This window comes from Chinchilla lanigera, unplaced genomic scaffold, assembly GCF_000276665.1.
Source record: "Chinchilla lanigera isolate Chin_1 unplaced genomic scaffold, ChiLan1.0 scaffold00016, whole genome shotgun sequence".
NCBI lineage: Eukaryota > Metazoa > Chordata > Mammalia > Rodentia > Chinchillidae > Chinchilla > Chinchilla lanigera.
Genome location: NW_004955417.1, coordinates 15797579 through 15815636, shown reverse-complemented (window position 1 = coordinate 15815636; position 18058 = coordinate 15797579). Strand labels below are relative to the sequence as shown.

Sequence of the window (18058 nt, the reverse complement as noted above, 5' to 3'; positions counted from 1 at the left end):
TACATAAAGATTCTTTGGTGCTGTTTCTCTCCTTTAGTGTCTCATTCTTAGAATGTTTATTTTTTAGTCAAAGTTAAATATGCCTATAGTTTTAAACATTAAACAGTGCTAAAAAGGTGATAATATAACAGTTCTAAATCTAATTTTAAAAAAGAGAGAAAATACTGTAACAGTTCTGAGCCTTCTGGAAGCAATGAGTTTCAAGTATTTTTTGGCTTTATCTTCAGACATTTGAAAGTCTCCAAGGTAATCATACATATAAAATAATCTTGTACAATATTCCTCAATTTTTCAAAATTCTCTGCTGACTGTTAGGAGAATGAGGACTGCAGTTTCCTTTTTTCTTCTCTTCCAGATCTACTCTTTCCCCAAGTTTTTGTCACAATTTAAAGAATTAAATCCATAGTGTTTTCCTTATTATATAATCTGGAAATTTTTTTTAACTGTAGAACCAGATACTATCTATGATTACCTTTATTACTTGGACCATGTTTATTTTTCCTTGACTTAAAACTGGATTATTTAAAAGAAAAAAAAATGTGTTTGGCTTCCCTTATGGCCTTATGTGACTCTCTGCATACGTGTAACAGTGCTGAAGACAAAATTTCCCCTATGGTCAAACAGATCAGATTTCTTTTCTTGGAGATGATCTACGCAGAGCCACCATCTTTCTGTTGTTTGAGATGAGAGAGACTCTAGTACATTGACCTGGTAGCAGGAAAGAGTCAAGAGAGGAGGGTGGTAACAGGCAGCAGGGCCTGCGTAGTCTGTGAGGAGGGAGGTTTGAAGACCATCTGGAATCAGGTGGCAGAAGGGCACCTCTTAAACTGAAGGGAGGAGAAAGAGTGGGTGAGGCTTTGAGTGTAAGCGGAAGTGGAGCAAATTCCCATCTTATATTTTCTTTCTGATTTATAGGAGGTGAGGTTACCTAGGGGAATGAGAAAGGAGGTAGGCGTGGTTGGCATCCTGAGGTAAGTGGAGAAGGTTGGAATAGAACGTAAGTCAGAATTCTGTGCCGCAAAGCGGCCTGTAGGACCCGCTAAGGAGAAAGAGGAAGGGAAGTGACCAGGGTCACTGCCAACCACTCTGTTCATCTGACTGATGGCAGACAGTTGGGTGGCCCTTCAACTGGTGCCTCCTTGGAGGTGGACATGATCCACTGCAAGGAGTAACGTCAACCAAAATCAGCACTGTCGTGTTAGACCAGAGCATTGGAGACTTCAAGCTCGGTGTTCTCTTCTAAAATCCCTGTAGGATAAGCATGTATGGCAGGGAAGTAATGTGTGTAAACAATCCACTTCCAAATGCTCTGTTGTTGGTACCATTATTCTAGTTCTTTTTATCCCTTGTGTAATTTTGAGAAACACGTCACCAAGAGTCTTCAAAAGTCTGTTTGTATAGGACACTGTTCACAGTGAACTCTCCACATAGTCAGCCATGTGACTGAGCTTTAAACAAATTAAGTATGAAAAAACCAGGCGCATTCAACACTGAGTGGGTGGAAATCAACTACAGTTCTTATGTTGGTCAGTTTTATTTGGTGCGATGGATTAAACCCAAGGCCTGGAACATGCTAAGCACATGTTCTACCATGGAGGTATGCCTCCCAACCCCAGACCTTTCAATCTTAAACTCATTTCAATCTTAAACTCATTTAAAAAGAAAAGAACGTATTAATTTAACTGAAAAGTCATAGAAGTGCAGCTGGCTGCCTATTTCCACCCCTGCTCCAAATGTTGCCTTCCACTACATTGGCTTTATTTTCTATAGCCTCTCTTCATGCCCGGGTAAGAATGGCTGTTTGCTTCAAGGTTAGCAGCCCCACCTCGAAGCTATGGCCTAACCTTCCTTCCTCCTCCTCTTTGGTGGAGGGAGCACTCCACAGGGGGAGGCAGCCTTAGGGTGGGCTGCAGTGAAAGACGGGAGCATTGATCAGCACACTGATTTCTCTCATCCTGACCAACAGTGCAGCGTTGGGTGTCCAATGGGCAAGGTGAAGACACTGGGGGCTTTTTCAGATGGGAACATTTTTAGGTTTGCACTTAAGAAACTTTCTGCTGGAGAGGCCGTGTGGGGAAGACTGGACAGGGGAGACCTGTGGCGAGGCCACTGCAGGAGTTGAGGGTGTTGGCAGGGTGGTACTGGAGGAGTTGGAGAGAAGGAGATGGAGCCAGGAGATGGTTTAAGACATGGAATATGTGGACTCAGGACCTGACTGCATCTGAGCATTGCAACACCTTCCTAAAGCCTTCTCGTCCCTTATATTTGTTACCTGTTGCCACTAAGTCATCCGGAAACTATGTGGCTTCCTCCTCATTCGTGTTGCAGCAGTACCAAGGCAATGGGGCCACCTGGGTGTCTGTGACGCACACGGGCCACATTCCTCGGGCATCCCCTCCCTGAACCTGCACTCAACCCTCTGAGGTGGCCACGGTTATTACCCTTATTTGGGGGCTGGAGGAATGAAGTGTAGAGAGGGAAAGTTACCCGTCCAGGTTTACACAAAATTCCGAGCCAGGAGTGATGGAACCACCACAAAAAAACCTTAAATGTTGGGGTTTGAAGAGTCTCTGGTCTGGTGAAGATGTGGGAGGGTCACTTCCACACGGAGGGCATGGGAGCCCCAGCACCTTGCCCTGAGCATCACTTTCATTTGGGCATTTCTGAGTTGTAGCCTTTTAAAATAAATCATTAGTAGCAAGTGAACCATTTTCCTGAGTTCTTTGTACCATTCTAGCAAATTATAGAACCCTAGAGGGAGTCATGAAAAGCCCCGAATTGGTAGTCAGCTCTTCAGACATGGGGGTAGAGTTGGACACCCCTTTTGCAGCTGGCATGTGAAGTGGGGAAATCTTTAGAGATGACCTTTTAACTTGTGGGATGTGATGCCAGTTGTCAGTAAACCGTAGCAGAACTGAATTAAATTGTTGGGTATCCGTCCAGTGTCCAAAAGTTGGAGAACTGGTTCATATGAGAAGTGCCACATATTTTGTATCAGGAAAAAACCCTGAGGTGTGGAGACTTTTAGGGATACTTAGAAATATTCCAACTGTGACTTCATTCTGAGATGACCACCAGAGATATGGATGATTTTGTCAAAAATATTCTTTCTCCAAAATGGATGCTCTTTTTTTAATTTGGAAATTTTTAAAGCTACATGTTATTACTCTGCCTTGGCCCCTTTACAACCCCATTCTGCACCCCAAATCACTGCTTCCCGTCTCTGCTCAGGGCACTGTTGTGTTTCAAGTGCCGTCTTCCTAGAGTGGCGGGGAAGGGCAGCTGCTGACGGTTCTCTTTCTGTGAAGTGATGGAAACCGACCCTGCTTTCCTTCTCCTTCCAGAACACATTTAACATCACTGCTGATAAAGCTTTTCTCGATGTATTTCTGCCTGATGGAAGAAGCATTAATGTAGAAATTCTAACATCAGCTACTGCTGAAAGAGTCCTAGAGGTAAGCTTTGTTTAAACTCCAACTCCTAGCCAAATTTAGGAAAAACCTGCTTGAAAGGCAGGGACTGGACATGGCCACCTTCCAGAAGCTTCCTGCCTACAGTTTTACCCAGTGGATGACTTATCTGCAGGAGGTGCTGGGATGCAGGACACTGACCCAAGAACCCAGGCTACAGCCAATTCTCTGGGCCTCCTTGAATTTACCTGCTCTGTGGGTAACAATGTTTTGGGGGTTCTCAGAGGACCTTTCTAAAGCTGCTGTCACTTTCCTGGGACATAGTTAGGATATGGCCTGGACACACGCAGAATGCTTCATTATGGGTGCCCCATTGTTTGGAGCAGTAAAGAGGGTGGTACCACACTGATTCTGGAACAGATCATATCCAAATGGGTCATGACAGGGCCTAGCAGAGAATAACAGGGGCTTCTCAAAGGCCTCTTCTTAGCCTGAAGGCCCAAGCCTGCCTGGCCACCTGCCTCAATGGAGCTGTCTGCAGCCCTGGATTAGGAAACACACCTTCTCTAGATCTTGGTCCTTTGCAGAACCATTATTCCTTTCACTTGTGGGGGTTGAGTTTTATGTCTCAGCCATGAGAAATTAACTAAGACACCTGATTGAAATTGATTGAAATACACAGTCTACACATGTATCCAAACAACACATGGTACCCTATAACTATGTATAATGTTTTATGTGTCAATTAAAAAAAAAAAAGACCAGAAATGCCAGGAAATCATTTGCATGCAGTTACTCTTACAGAGGAACCAGGGCGGAACACTGGGAAGGAGGGAAACAGCCTGTGATGTTGTGCAAGTTCCCAGTAAGGGAGGGTCAGAGAAGGCCCGGTGTTGAGAGGTCATGGCCTGGTGACTGAGTGGTGATTGGTGAAGAGGAAACTGCGGGTGTTGAAATGAAAGCTGACGGATAGCACCATCAAAGAGGAATGTGGAAGGAGGCAGCCCATGCCTGGGGTCTGCAGCTTTCACTGATCAAACGTCATAGTAAATGACACTTGACCATCCCAGAAGCATCAAAGAGAAGTAGGCCAGGGGTGCCAAATGGCTTTTCTCTGAGTGTCCAATAATCCAGCCCACAGGAAGCTGCACTGGTGTGCAGGTCCCAGGGGCAGACGTGACAGAGGACTGGTGTTTATAGAGAACGGCTGCTGCCCTCCAGGGACACGGGGAACTAGGGACATTGAGCACCAAAATGGATAAGTGTCCATACCTGAGAGAGGACAGCCACCCTCAGTGAGGCTATCCATTGTGGTAGAACTGGTTTTTATTTGCTTCGCTGTACTTTTTTATATTTCTGAGTTTTGTAAAATGAATGTGTACCATTTTTAGATTCCAAAAAAGATTCCAGGTGGCCCGTGAGAACACTTGTTCCTGATGTGTCTGGGTCACTTCCCCTCTGCATGTCACAGGGAGTGTGGTTGGCATCCTAACAGTCTCCCTTCTGTTTGTCTCCGGTTTAGGTGGTGTCGTACAAACTCAGACTGAGTAGGGAGCTCTTGGGCTACTTCGGCCTCTTTCTCATTCGATTTCACGAGGGCATCCTGTCTGGTGAGAGCAATGAGGGCAGCTGGGAGGCGGGGAGGGCAGGTGTGAGCAGGGCTGTGGAGATGCAGGAGTCTCAGCTGAGGGGCTGGTCACCCACCCAGGTTGTGGTCCTTGGACCACTGTCCTCAGTCCTGGATCAAAGGTTTGGGGGAATGGGAGGTCAGGGACAAGCAGCGCCATGGTGGAATAAGACTGCTTATCATCCTGTTAAGTGTGCTCCTTCTCTTGTGCCTACACAGTCCCAGTCCTGATCCTCCCCCGCACCTCACCCTGGGCCTAGCCACTGGCACACCACAACCTCTTGGTAGAGAAATGTTAGATGCCAGTAGTGGGACATCCTGCCACAGCACAGGGTCTCCTTGTCAGAGGATATTTGCTATAAAATGTGGCTGATATAAAAGTTCTTAGACTCTTAAAGAGGTGTAATGAGGTAATGGAAGATCATAGTTTGATTCCCATGGCCATTGCTTTTCTGTCCAGTGTGTTCTCAATATACTATGCCTTTCCACCTGTGAAATGGTATTGGTTATCTTAAAGTAGTTTTTGTGTGTCCGCAAGAAGTGTCTGGGAGGTGGTTTTGAGTTAGAGGTCAGGCAGTTTGGGTATGGATGGGCTGGGCTGGGAGCTGTGTTGTGCTGGCCATGGTGCTAGACATTTCTGGACCTATTTCTTCATCTGCATCATAGGGTAAAATATCCTAACCAAAGGGCGGTGATTTGCTAAGGACCAAATATCATTTGGTTTTTAAATGAACTTTAGACAGTTAAAATTTCAAACACACTCAAGAGAATATTTTTATTGTGATTTTATTTTTTCCAGGGGTGATAGCTTACTTTCTTATCTGAATGCTTCTATATGTGAACTCTGTGTGCAGTTTGAACCAGTCAGACTTTCTCTTTTTCTAGTTGTGAAAAAGTTGGCAGAGTTTGAACTCCCTTATGTTAGTCTTCAGAGTTCTGAAGTGGAAAACTGTAAGATTGGACTCCGAAAGTGGTGAGTACTTACAATGACACAGACCAGTGGTGACCAGGACTTGTTAGAGCCCCCATGTCTGGCCCACAGCTCAACAACTGGGTAAATCTCAACCAGGAAATGGGGAAGGTGAAGAGTAAAGTAACAAGGAAGACAGAGGGAAATGAACCACAGCATTTGACCTAAAGTATAGGATGCTAAGAATGACATCCTTTCTTCAATTCCCACCTCTCCTGAGAGGCATATGCAAAGAGCAAGCTTGAGAAATGGCTAGGGTGGGTGGGGTGGATTGAAGCAGGCCACAGCAAGCAGCTGCTGACTGTGGGCTTGCTGTGGAATGGATGATACTAGCTGTATTCGTGGAAAAATTTCTTAGAAATTGCAGGCAGATCTGATTCATCTTTCAAATGTGGTATTCTTTGTGGGCAAGGGGGGACTTAGCCAATTTGCAATGAAATTGAACTCTTACATTCCTAAAGGAGATGTACCTATGCCATTCATCCTCCTTCATTGATGAGACGCAAGTGCCCCTCTGAAGAAAATACTGTCATTTCCCCCAGAACAGGAGGTCTCTTAGAAATCAAAGAGAAAATGACCGTGAGGAGCGCGGCATGTACCCCGCCCAGTCCTGTAATCCCAGCATCTATTAGCACAGCTGTCTTGGATTGCTACCCCAGCCCAGTTACTTTAGGAGGAATAGTCATTAACTGGATCTCATGGTGCTTCCTAGAGCTCCAGTTAGGGCTTTGGATTCTGCAAGGATATTCTCTGCCAGGCTAGAAGTTTATATACTGTTACTCAGAACTGTTCTGAGAAGTGGTCAACATCTTTGGTGTGGAACATGGGGAGGGGAGAGAGGACTCAGCTCCATCTGCAGGTTTAGGGAATAACTTCTGGGAGAGTAAGCCCTACGGCACAGTTGTGCTTGGGATCAGAGTATGCGAATCTCAATCCCATCTGTCTCAGGTTTTAGCTTTATCACCCTAGCCAAGCTATTCAAGTCTTCTACGCCTCAATTTCTTTATCTATAAAATTGTAATAACAAATAATCATGGTATTATTCCCTAGGATTATTGTGAGTAACCTTACAAACTGTTTTGGTCATGCTTGTTATTGTCATATTGATGCTAATGATGTTTCTAGCAACCAAAAAAAAAAAAAAAATCCTTAGGGCTGAGACTTTTCATTCCTGTGTTCTCAGGAGAACTTCAGGTCAAAGGTGAGGTGAAGCATTGCCTTGAAGCTTAAACTAGACATTAGGTTGGCTTTGCCTATGTCTTTATAAAATAGGCAAATTCTAGATGATAAGTGCAAGATAAAACGTCTTCCCCATTGCAAGCCATCATCTCCATCCAGGCAGATTATTCCATTGCTTATGGCACTGGAGAGGAGAGAGGCCCACCTCTGTTGCTGGCGATGAGAGTCAGGTCTCTGGAAATGGACTGCCTGGTATAGCAGCCCATGGTGCCTCGGATGGGAGTACACCAGTCCCAAGAGCTTCATGAATCCAGCAGAGCTTTAAGGACTTTTTTCCTCCATGATGTCTTGGCACATCTCTCCAGTGAAGACATGGTTCCTTCCAGACCAGAGGGCACTAACTCCGGGCCCTCCAAGCCCAGCCTCGGATGGACCTGGGCCTCTCCAGCTCTCTGGTGCCACAGTTGCTATGCTGTGCTACACAGATGCCCCTGGGCTGTAGGCAAATAGCTACACAGAAAGGTGTAGGAATGCTTCTTCGTTTCTCCCCACCCCCAGATGAAGGTGACCTTCCAGTACCGTTTTAACCCTTTCCCTGATCTACGTCAGTCTTGTCAGTCCAGTCACCGTGTACCCTGGATGCAGCTGCTGCTTGCCTCTGCCTGGTGGCTGGGTGTCAACCAGCCATAGCCCACCTTTTCTGACTCTGTCTGTCCATCCTCAGCATGCACCTGGGCTTACGTGGTCATGAATTTCAGCTCATCCTGGTGATTCTGGATCTGATAGGCAGACAAGAAGCCCCTATTATTTACAATCACTTTTGCAAGACCCAGAGAAGCAACTTCCAAACAGGACTTGGGGGTCTTCATAGCTGGTGTCCAGAAAACTTTGTCAGAGCAGTGACTAGGAGAAATTCCTAGTGGCGCTGGGGAACAGAGGATGGGTTGCTAACACAGCCTTGGGAAGTGGGGACCAGAGGAGGGGATGTGGGGTGAGGCTTGCATAGAGAGCCAGGTAAGTCTGAGGAGGAGAGCAAGGATGCGGTGATCTTCTGGGCAGGAGAGGAGAGAAAGCACAGGTGGATGGGCTGCAGAGATGGGCTGGGGGAAGGTAAGAAGTGGGTGCAAATGAAAGCAGGCTGGTCCCACCCACATGGGGCCTCCGAAGCAAACAGGGTAGAGGATCCACCTGCAGCTCAGAGTCTCTGAACGGTTTTTCTGGAAGGCCCCTCTGGAAGAACGTGTGGGGCTGAGGCAGAGGCCTGGGGAAAGTTCCAAGGCCGTGCTAGCAGGAGATGAAGGTGGCTGCACATGGGGTGCTGGTAGGCTAGCAGAGGAGCTGGTGGGAGACATGAAGGCTAGGAGAGGCGGGGTAGGGCTTTGTGAGAGGCGACCCACGTGTGCCATTGGCCATGTCATCCGAAGTCACGTAGTGCTCCGGCCTTACGCAGGTACATGGACCCAGCCCTCGACTCTGTGCTGATGGACTGCGGAGCGGCTGTGGAATTGCTTTACATGCAGGTGAGCAGACCATGCATTAGAGGTCATTTGGTTTGGAATTGTTTAAAAAATTATAGTACTTAAGAAGTCTGTCTCCAAAGCTAGAATAGGCAGAGGCGGAGAGAGAGAAACTAGAATAGAGGTTATCTGCGACTAGAGGAGAGGAGAAGGGAAAGTTATTGTGCTGTGGGTATAGTTTCTTTTTGAGACATAATGAAAAAGTTTGGGCAAAGATAGTGATGCAGGTTATATGACATTGTGAATATATCTAGTGCCATCCCATCTATACTTACAAATGGGCAATATGATAAATGTTATATATATTTTAATTATAATTTTATAAATAAAAATAAAAGTAGAGGAGTTTGGAGAGAGGAAAACTGAGCTCTCCCTCTATTTTAACCACCACTCTCTGAATTTGTAAGTGGCGCTCTGCTCATCCGGGGCAGTGGTGTGAACCTACAGCACACGTGCCACAGCAGGCTGTTTGCTAACACTGAAAGCTCTAACAGGTTCGCCGTCACTGATGTAGGCTGCTGTGACAGCCCTAGAAAGGATATCACAGCTAACATGGGTTACACACGGTCCCGAAATCTCACTCCAGCATAACCTGTTTTTCTTTGAGGCGATAGGTGACCACCTGCTCCAGGCTGGCTTCCTGGGCATGTGGCCTCTGTAGTTGCTTTAGGCCTTGAGCTTGTTCAATTCTCTGCTGTCAGATTATCTTGAAACTCTTATAGGTTTTTTTTTTTCCACAAGTGACCCCACATTTTCAATTTGCACTAAGTAAACCCTGCAAATCATACAGTTGCTCCTGCCTACCCACTGATCTGAGGAGAAGTGGAATTAGAGTCCTTTCCCTTTCTCCGTCTCGAGGGGGGCAGGCAGTGAATGGTCAGCATTTCTTCCCCCAATCACCCCACAGACCCCTCCTCAGTTCTCTGTCAGCTTCACTGGTGTGTGATTGCGGCAGGGAGGGAAGCTCTTGCACACTGTTCTCAGCGGCCAGCAGCACTGTGGGTCCAATTCTTGCCCTGGATGGGCCCTGCCAAGGCTCAATTAAACCCCGTTCCCCAAGTCCTTGTTCCGCTGATGTAGGCTAATTCAGCCCCTAACTCTCTGCCACTACCGAGCATGCCCACCATCTGATTGCGCCTGTGCGCTTTCTTGTCTCTCCCAGCTAGGATGATATCTCTGGGAAAGAATGTATTTATACCCCACTGCTGGATTCCAGAATTTTTTTCTTTTTCTTTTTGAGACATGGTCTCGCTATGCAGTTCAGGCTGGCTTTGAGCTCACTTTGTAGCTCAGGCTGGTCTCGAACTCACAACGATCCTCCTGCCTCAGCCTCCTGAATGCTGGGATTACAGGTGAGCGCTACCACGCCTGGCCCTGGATCCCAGAATTTAGAACTGGTCCTGGGACATGATGGGCACTGGAGCCCCATAGGGAGCCTGGCATTGCTTCACTGAAGCTTAATGATAATTCTGTAAGGTATTTGGTACCATCTACATTCCAAGGAAAGAGAAACTTGAAGTTTGCTGACAGAGTATGGAGAAGTTCTGGCTTGGGTGGCCAGATGTGCAGAGAATTTAACAATACCTCCTTCCAGGTAGCTTTTATGTAGTTGGAAGGTAGACTTGCAGAGGGAATAGATGCAGTGAGTCATTATTTTTAATGAGCTCTTCAAGGCAACAGAAAACATTAATAATACCGAGGCTCAGGCTGAGGCTGTGGCTGAAAGGTCAGTGAGTGGACTTTGATGCTTCCAAGCAGAGGGAAGAAAGAACCCGAGTGCATATTTGCTTAGGTGACTTAGGAAACCAACACCACGAATAAATCACCTCCACAAAGCTCTTTTGAATTCTAAGGAGACAATCAAAATATCACGTATTAAACATTTAATATTCACTATCACATTTTTATGACTAGTCTGTAGCTTGAGTTCATTTGCTATTATACTTTACCTATATACAGTAATGTTGAGTACTTATATGCATGTCATGTGAGTTGGAGCAGAATTTACCACCTTGAATAGCTATTGTGTCTCACTGCTGTTGTGCGCTTGCAATTATACTACACTGTCAGTTGTGTCTGGTTGATTTGAGATCACATCCTTGGTGGAAAAACACATCACCTAAATCTAGCATTGTTCCTGTGGGAAACACAGTCTTTGTGGCATGGCTTCCAGTTCTCACTGTGATGAAGATTAGGACTGCCGGCATCATAACATGGTTTTTATGTGTCATTAGGACTTATAAGCCAGAGTGAAATGGATGATAATATTTCCTGTGTCATCGCTGGAAAAAAAGATGGCTTTGAGGAAAGCACACTGTACTACAAATTTTGAAAGTGAATTCTGTCACTTACTCTGCCTGCCGCCGCTCTCTCTCCACAAGGTCTTGGGTCAGCCAGTTCCTCCTCTGAGACACCACATTGCCCTGTGAGCAACAAGGTTGAACTGCTAGTCTCTAAAGTTTTCTCCCAGCTTTAATAGACTGTTTTTCAAACCTCATCTCACTGTATGGCAAAGTCTTCCAAAAACTGTAGTTGATGTCATAAAAACCTTCATCATCATCATCATCATCATCATCGTTGTCCCCTGAATCCATATAGAGGTACTGGAAGTTAAAGGTTGGCCCAAGATCAGCAGGAGAGTCAGGACCACAATCCACTGCCCCATTTGGGAACCATTCTTTCGCTCCCACCAAAAGAAAATACCCCTTTCCTCTGCTCCTGTAGTACTTTGCTCATATCCCCTATTATGGTGCCTCTCACCTAGTGTGGTCAGTAAGTAGGTTCATGTACATTTCTCCCTAGGCAGCCTGTGTCTCATTCCTGAGTCCTAGGTGCCTAGCACATTCATGAGTGAGCAGTAGTCATCTTTTAAAGGAATGAGTGCAAGAAGACCTTATGGGTTCTGACAAATAACAGAATTCTCATAATTAACTTTTAAGAGTTACCCCTTTGATTTTGCTAATACAGATGTGCCCAACAATGCCTGAGGAGCCAGTTTATTTCCCTTTCCCTCCGCCTTTTTAAACTTGAGTGACATTAACAAAATGAAGAATTGCAGATAAGCAGATAGGTAACAGATTGCAGATAGATTTCTGCATTTTCTCGAAAATGTCAAAGGTTTGATCACTTCTGGCTCAACGTTTCAGCAGGGCCACCTCTAATCTATAAAGGAACTTTGGGCAAATTAGAAAAAGGGCCCTCCTCCTCCAGGCAGCCTCATTGTGTGACAGGCCCTGTGCCTCAGTGAGGGAAGTGCTGGCGAATGACACCCCGGCTGGTGCCCTTGTTCTGGGCCATGTTCCCTGCCATCCCGTGCCATGCTTCATCCAGCCAGAGCCAAATGGTGGTGCCTTTCTTGTAGGGGGCCCATGGTCCTGGGTCTCATAACTATGCCTTCTGCAGAGGGCACTCGTGCTTGTGTGACCAAGGCTCATGAAATCCATGGCTGTGTTGTTTCTGCAATAGGGCATTTATGTTTCAGTGTTTGAGGATCTCAAGTCCTCTGGTGCAGAATGGTAAGTCTTGGGTCAATACTTACTGCCACAATTGCTGTTCATCTTCGTATTAGAGTTCTCCAGAGGAACAGAATCAAGAGCAGATACATGTATAATTCTACAAGGGGGTTTAGTAGGTAGGGTCACAGGATCAGAGGCGGAGAGTCCACAATGGCCGTCTGTGTACTGGAGAGCTGGAGGGTCCAGTAGCTGCTCAGCCCAAGAAGATGAAATCTGTAGGTCAGGAGGGATCATGGATGCAGACCCAGCCCAAGGTTGAGCCATTGTGTCTGCACGGGAAGGCTGCAGAACCTGGAGACCCATGTCCAGAGGCAATGGTGAAGACCGGAGCTCTTCAGAAATGGCTGCACTTCCTTCTTCCCCTTTGAATTCCATCCATGCTACAGTCCTACTGGTTGGTGCCTCCCATATTCAGAATGTGTCTTCACCCCTCGGTTTGCTGGCCTACGTGTCAGTCATTTACAGACACAGCCAGAATAGCAGTTTCCTAATTTGCTGATCATTCCTTCATCCACTCAAGTTGGTGGAGCAGGATTAACTCCATTCCTGTTTTAGTCAAGCCTCCTCTTTGACACCTTTGTGCTGTGTTAATGGTCCTTATAGGCTCTAGCGCCAAGCCCAGTTTGGGCAGGATAAAGGTGTTTAGTCTTCTACTCATGCAGATTCCACCCTAGTGTGGTTTTTGGGTTCATTTCAAAGAAGAGATGGTGACAAGAGAAAGCTGGAAGGTGGGTAGCTGCCCACGTGGGAAAAGCGCAGCGGCTCGGGCAGGACTAGGAGGGCTTGGTGTAGAGACCAGACCCAGTTTTAATCTAACCCCTGCCACTTACTTGCTGGGTCACCTTGAGCATCATAAACCTCCGCTGGCCTCAATTGATCCATCTGTAAAATGATCGTAATTATTCCTACCGCACAGAATAGTTGGGGAAAAGTCAGTGGGAAAACCTATCTAAAGCAGATTCCTAACATACTATTTTTCTAAGTCCCACACCCACTTCCCCCAACCTGAACAGCAGTGTCAAAAACATTTTAGTCTTCATCCTTCTCTTGGAGATAGGGCGCACCCTGCCAGGGTCACTGGGGGATGTAGCACAGACTTCTGTTCAGACCGAGGTGTACAGAAGCAGAGCTGGTGAGCCCATGCCACACGTGGGGTGCCGAAGTGAAGGGCACAAGTTCTTCCCCCGAGCGTTGACAGTCTCCCTGAGGAGCAAGGGCGTGCGCTTCCCGCTCCTGAGAAGTCACAGGAGCACTGGCTCCCTGTGCTCAGCTGATGACCTGCCAGCTCACGCCAGAGGCCCCCGGGGCCTCCCCAGGTCGTCTTGCTTCCAGGGAAAGGAAGAGGATGCTTCCGTTCCTGGCTGCTGGAAGAGGCGATGTGCGCAGAAACCACGGTGGCAGCAGAGCAGGGAAAGCCGGCTGCAGCCCGCAGGCTTGGTTACTTCAGCTTTCCTCCACTTCGGAAGGATCCTGACAGCTTCTGCAGGGACCATTGTCCTTCAAGTGGTTCCTGCCGTTGAGCCCACTGTTGCTCTGTTGAAATCTGTGACGGTTTAGGAAACAACCAAGAAGCCCATCCGGAATCTGGAGTTTGGAAACTTTAACTGAATGCACTTAGCCGAGGCTGAGCAGACGGGGCCCAACAATATGTTCTATTTTAAGTTTTAAATGTTAAATTTGTTTTCATCTTATAAAAAATTTACAAATATGGAAGACTCAAAGCAAAAGGGTATGTCCCCCTGGACTTTTAACCAGATAATTAGCTTTATACTTAGACTATTAACTTTTTGGGAGTTTTATCTCTATCTATCTATGTATATCGATCTATTTATCTATCATCTATATTTTTATTTATATGCACATCCATTTCTTTGATTCATAACTGCAAATAAGGCTTGTTTTGTTTTATAATTTTTATCATTTTATTTTATTTTTATCTTTTTCCTTTTGTTTCATTTATTTATTTATTTTTGAGCGGGGCGGGGGGGCATTTAGCTCAGTGGCACAGTGCCTGCCTGGCAAGTGCAAGGTTGTGAGTTTGAGTCCAGGTACTGGAAAAAAAAACAATTTTTGTCATTTTACAAAAGTTGAGGTGGCCAGGCATGGTAGTACATGCCTGTAATCCCAGCACTTGAGAGGCTGAGGCAGGAGGATCGTTGCAAGTTTGAGAACAGCCTGGGCTACAAAGTGAGCCTGAACTGCATAGTGAGACCCTATCTCAAAAAGACAGAAAGAAAGACAGACAGACAGACAGACAGAAAGAAAGAAAGAAAGACAGTAAGAAAGAAGGAAAGAAACTACACTTGATCTTACCCAAAAGGCCGAGAAGCGATAAGAAAGAAAGAAAGAAAGAAAGAAAGAAAGAAAGAAAGAAAGAAAGAAAGAAAGAAAGTTGAGGTCTTCTATTATACTGTTATTTTATAACTTGATATTCTTTTTCTGTATCAATACCTAGCAGATTTTTCCCCATTTGTTAAATATTCTGTGCATTTTTTAATGATGGATTACCTATTCTTTGGTTATATGCAAATTCGGTTACCTACTTTGGACACTTCATAACAGCACCTACCTCTCAGGGTGGCTGTAGCACTGACTTTTGTTTTAAGGAATTAGAACACTGCCTGAGCTACGGTAAGCACTGTCCAGTCATCCTTTAGTATCCACAGGGGTTTGGACCAGGATGCCCTGTGAAACCAAAATCCAAAGATGTTCAAGTCCTTTATATATAATGGTGTAGTGTTTGCATATGATCTACCACATTCTCAATCTCTAGATTATTTATAATACCAGATACGATGAAATTGCTGTGTAAATTAATTGTTATACTCTATTGTATATGAGGGGGTAAAGTTTGTCCATGTTTAGTAGATGTAAGTCCTGAATATTTTCCATCCATGGTTGTTTTATCCTAGGAATACAGGGGGAAGGCAGTATCTAGTTTTCCCCTATTAATAAGCTGAAAATTTGTTATTACAAAAATACAGTAATAGCTCTGTCACTATATTTTCCTCACATCTGTAATTCTTGTATGTGGTTTTAGACTTGTATTGCCAAATTATTTCTAGAAAGCTGTACCAATTAAATCCATCCCTCCTATAAGAATGTTCTGTGTCCCCAAACCCTTATCAATTCTAGTTGGTTGTTTTAGTCTTTGCCAAATTAAGAGGAAAAAATCCTTTCGTTACTAGTGAGGTTGAATATATATTTGTCATTTGGAACTCCCTTTGGGCAAATGCCAGTGCATATCTTTTGTCCATTTTCCTGTTAGCAATTTTATATTTTTATTGCTTTCTATAAATATTAACTCATTGCCATACATGATGCAGTCATTTTCCTTGTTTTACCATCTGCCTCAGTTTTGTTCTTGGTGGTTTTTCTATGCAGAAATTTATATTTTCATGTAATTATATATGATCATTCCTTCCTCATACATTTTATCTTTGTGTCTTAAGAAGATAGTCCCCACCTCAAAATCAGGTAAATACCATCATCTTTTTTGTCTAGTTCATTTATGGTGTTTTTATAATTAAATCTTTAATTTCTCTGGAAGTTTTTTTGATGGTGATGTGACGAAAGGGCTAATTTTATTTTCTTTGCTGTGTGCTACCAGTTGCACCCAAAATGTCAGACAATTTTTTCCTGCCCACTAATTTAAAAAGTAACCCTTTTAACATGGTAACTCCTATACAGATTCACTCTGGTCTTTTCTTGTAGCCCTTCATACATGAGTATGTTTTTGTCAGATAATTCATTTCTGCTCAGGTTGCTAACTATACAATTTCTGTTGCTTTAAGGCAGTGCAAGACATAGAAAAAGAGTGGATCAAGCCCACACAGGCACAGAGGCAGGAATTAGAGGCTCTTCAGAAAGAAAACAATCGAACCAAGGTGAGTCAGATATTGTGCCGAGACATCCTTGGAAGGGAGTTCAGGAAACATTAGAAGTGGGCTGTTGCTCTTCTTTATAAACCCGTTAAACCCTAACAGCAAGGCTCTTTTTGAAAATGAGAATACCTTCACTGACTTTTCTGACTAGAGAATTAGTAAAGGCTTTTTAAAAAGATTCGAAAAAATACAGTATATTGGGAGTGTTTTGCCAAGTTAATTAATATAGATCCTCCACATTATTTTTAATGACTCCAGAGTATTGCGTTATATGGTTGTGTTATCATTTAGCTCGCTAGTTTCCTATTACTGGAAGTCAGATTGTCTCTAGATCTTACTGTGATAAATCACGGTGGCAGCAAGTGCTGTGAGGCCCAGGACTGTGTCTAATGTATACACTCTCTGTGTCCCCCACAGCTGGTACAGGTCCCCCCAAACCCTGCAGCCAACACCTCCATGTTTAAGTATGCACTCTGTTTTCCTAAGGAGTTATTCCTAAAGATTCATTTTAAAGCTTTTATACAGGTGGTACCAACCCATCTACCTCCCGCCCACAAGCGGCATACATGAGCCTGGCAGAGAAGACAGATTTAACAGAAGCAATGGTCTCTGTCTCTTGTGCTGTCTTTTTCATTTGCCATATTTCCAACTGCAGCAATGATTTTGAACCAAATGTGACAAAAATTTAGAGGACTTATTCATAGTTAGGTTGATTACAGAGTCATTCAAAGGCTCAGACACTGAGATTTTTACTGGACAGGAAAAGAAAAGGTAAAAGAACACAAAAGGGAAAGGCATATACTGCCACAATTTAGTAACCCCCAAAACCTTGGGATTCCACCTCAGCTTTGTCACAAACAGTTTCAAGTTTAATTTCTCTGTATTTGTAAATTTTGACAAAATACAGCTTCTGTTTTGATGGGCTTTGTTTTTTTGTTTTTTTGTTTTTTTGTTTTTTTTGTTTTTTTTCTGGTACCGGGAACCGAACTCACGACCTTGCGCTTGCCAGGCAGGCGCTTTTGCCGCTGAGCTAAATCCCCAGCCCCCTGAGCTAAATCCCCAGCCCCCTGTTTTGATGGGCTTTGAACACTGGTTTTATTATGCTGCTTGGCTTTACCAAAATGTGTGTATTTTTTTCACAAACAAAATTCATCTCCTATGGTAAGTATGTTCCCTCAATTTACCATATGACATGTGCTATGGTCTTCTAAAAACTACTTTAAATATACGAGTTAGATTTTTAAAATTGAATCATTATTGAAGTTAACTTGTTTTCTTTCAAAATCATCTATGTGTGGTGATCCCCCAAATTATTTATTTGTGCAGTTCTTCCGTTAATGGAGCAAATATATAAACAACTACTGCTTTACTTTATGTACTTATACAGTACAACCTGAAGTAGTTGACAATGAGTGAAATTAACTCCAAGAAGAGTCATTTATTTGACCTATATCAGAGATAGCTAACTATGGGCCTTTGTTTTTGTAAATAAAGTTTTATTGGCACTCTCCTTTTTAAGTTATGTAAGACTGCTTTGCCCTGGAGTGATGGAGGTGAGTAACTGCAATAGAAACCTTTGCCCCCCCAAAGCCAAAACTATATATATGGCTTTTGATAGGACAGTTTGCCAACCCCCGCTCTAAATGAAAATATATAAACATACCTTCTACAGCTATATGTGTTAACCTGTCTTTTTCAAGTGCAATCTTCTTAAAAGAACTAAATTTCAAGTCAATAATACTTGAAATTTCTGTCTCTGGTTTTCGCCTAGTAATATTGCCAGGTCCCCTTACGAATGACAAATGCCAATGAGCATTTCGAGTAAGTTATTTATTCATCGCAAATTTTCTTGAAAAATATAACTTTGCTTTTAATTTAGCACAGTCAGTTCTTTTAACTCACCGCAGCCAAGAGAGTTTTGCAACTTTTAAAAAAGCACCAAATCATAAACAAGTA

At 44.2% G+C, this 18058-nt stretch overlaps 1 protein-coding gene across 3 annotated transcripts in view; it reads left to right on the top strand.

Annotated features, from left to right (window-relative positions):
* Positions 1–18058, top strand: part of Snx31 (sorting nexin 31) — a 56169-nt gene that overhangs the window by 20032 nt on the left and 18079 nt on the right. For all 3 annotated transcript variants that reach the window (XM_013512838.1, XM_005381870.2, XM_013512837.1), the window contains exons 5-9: positions 3345–3455; positions 4933–5020; positions 5923–6010; positions 8637–8706; positions 16013–16105. In XM_013512838.1, coding sequence (XP_013368292.1) covers positions 3345–3455; positions 4933–5020; positions 5923–6010; positions 8637–8706; positions 16013–16105 — 450 coding nt within the window. The remainder of the gene's footprint in view (positions 1–3344; positions 3456–4932; positions 5021–5922; positions 6011–8636; positions 8707–16012; positions 16106–18058) is intronic.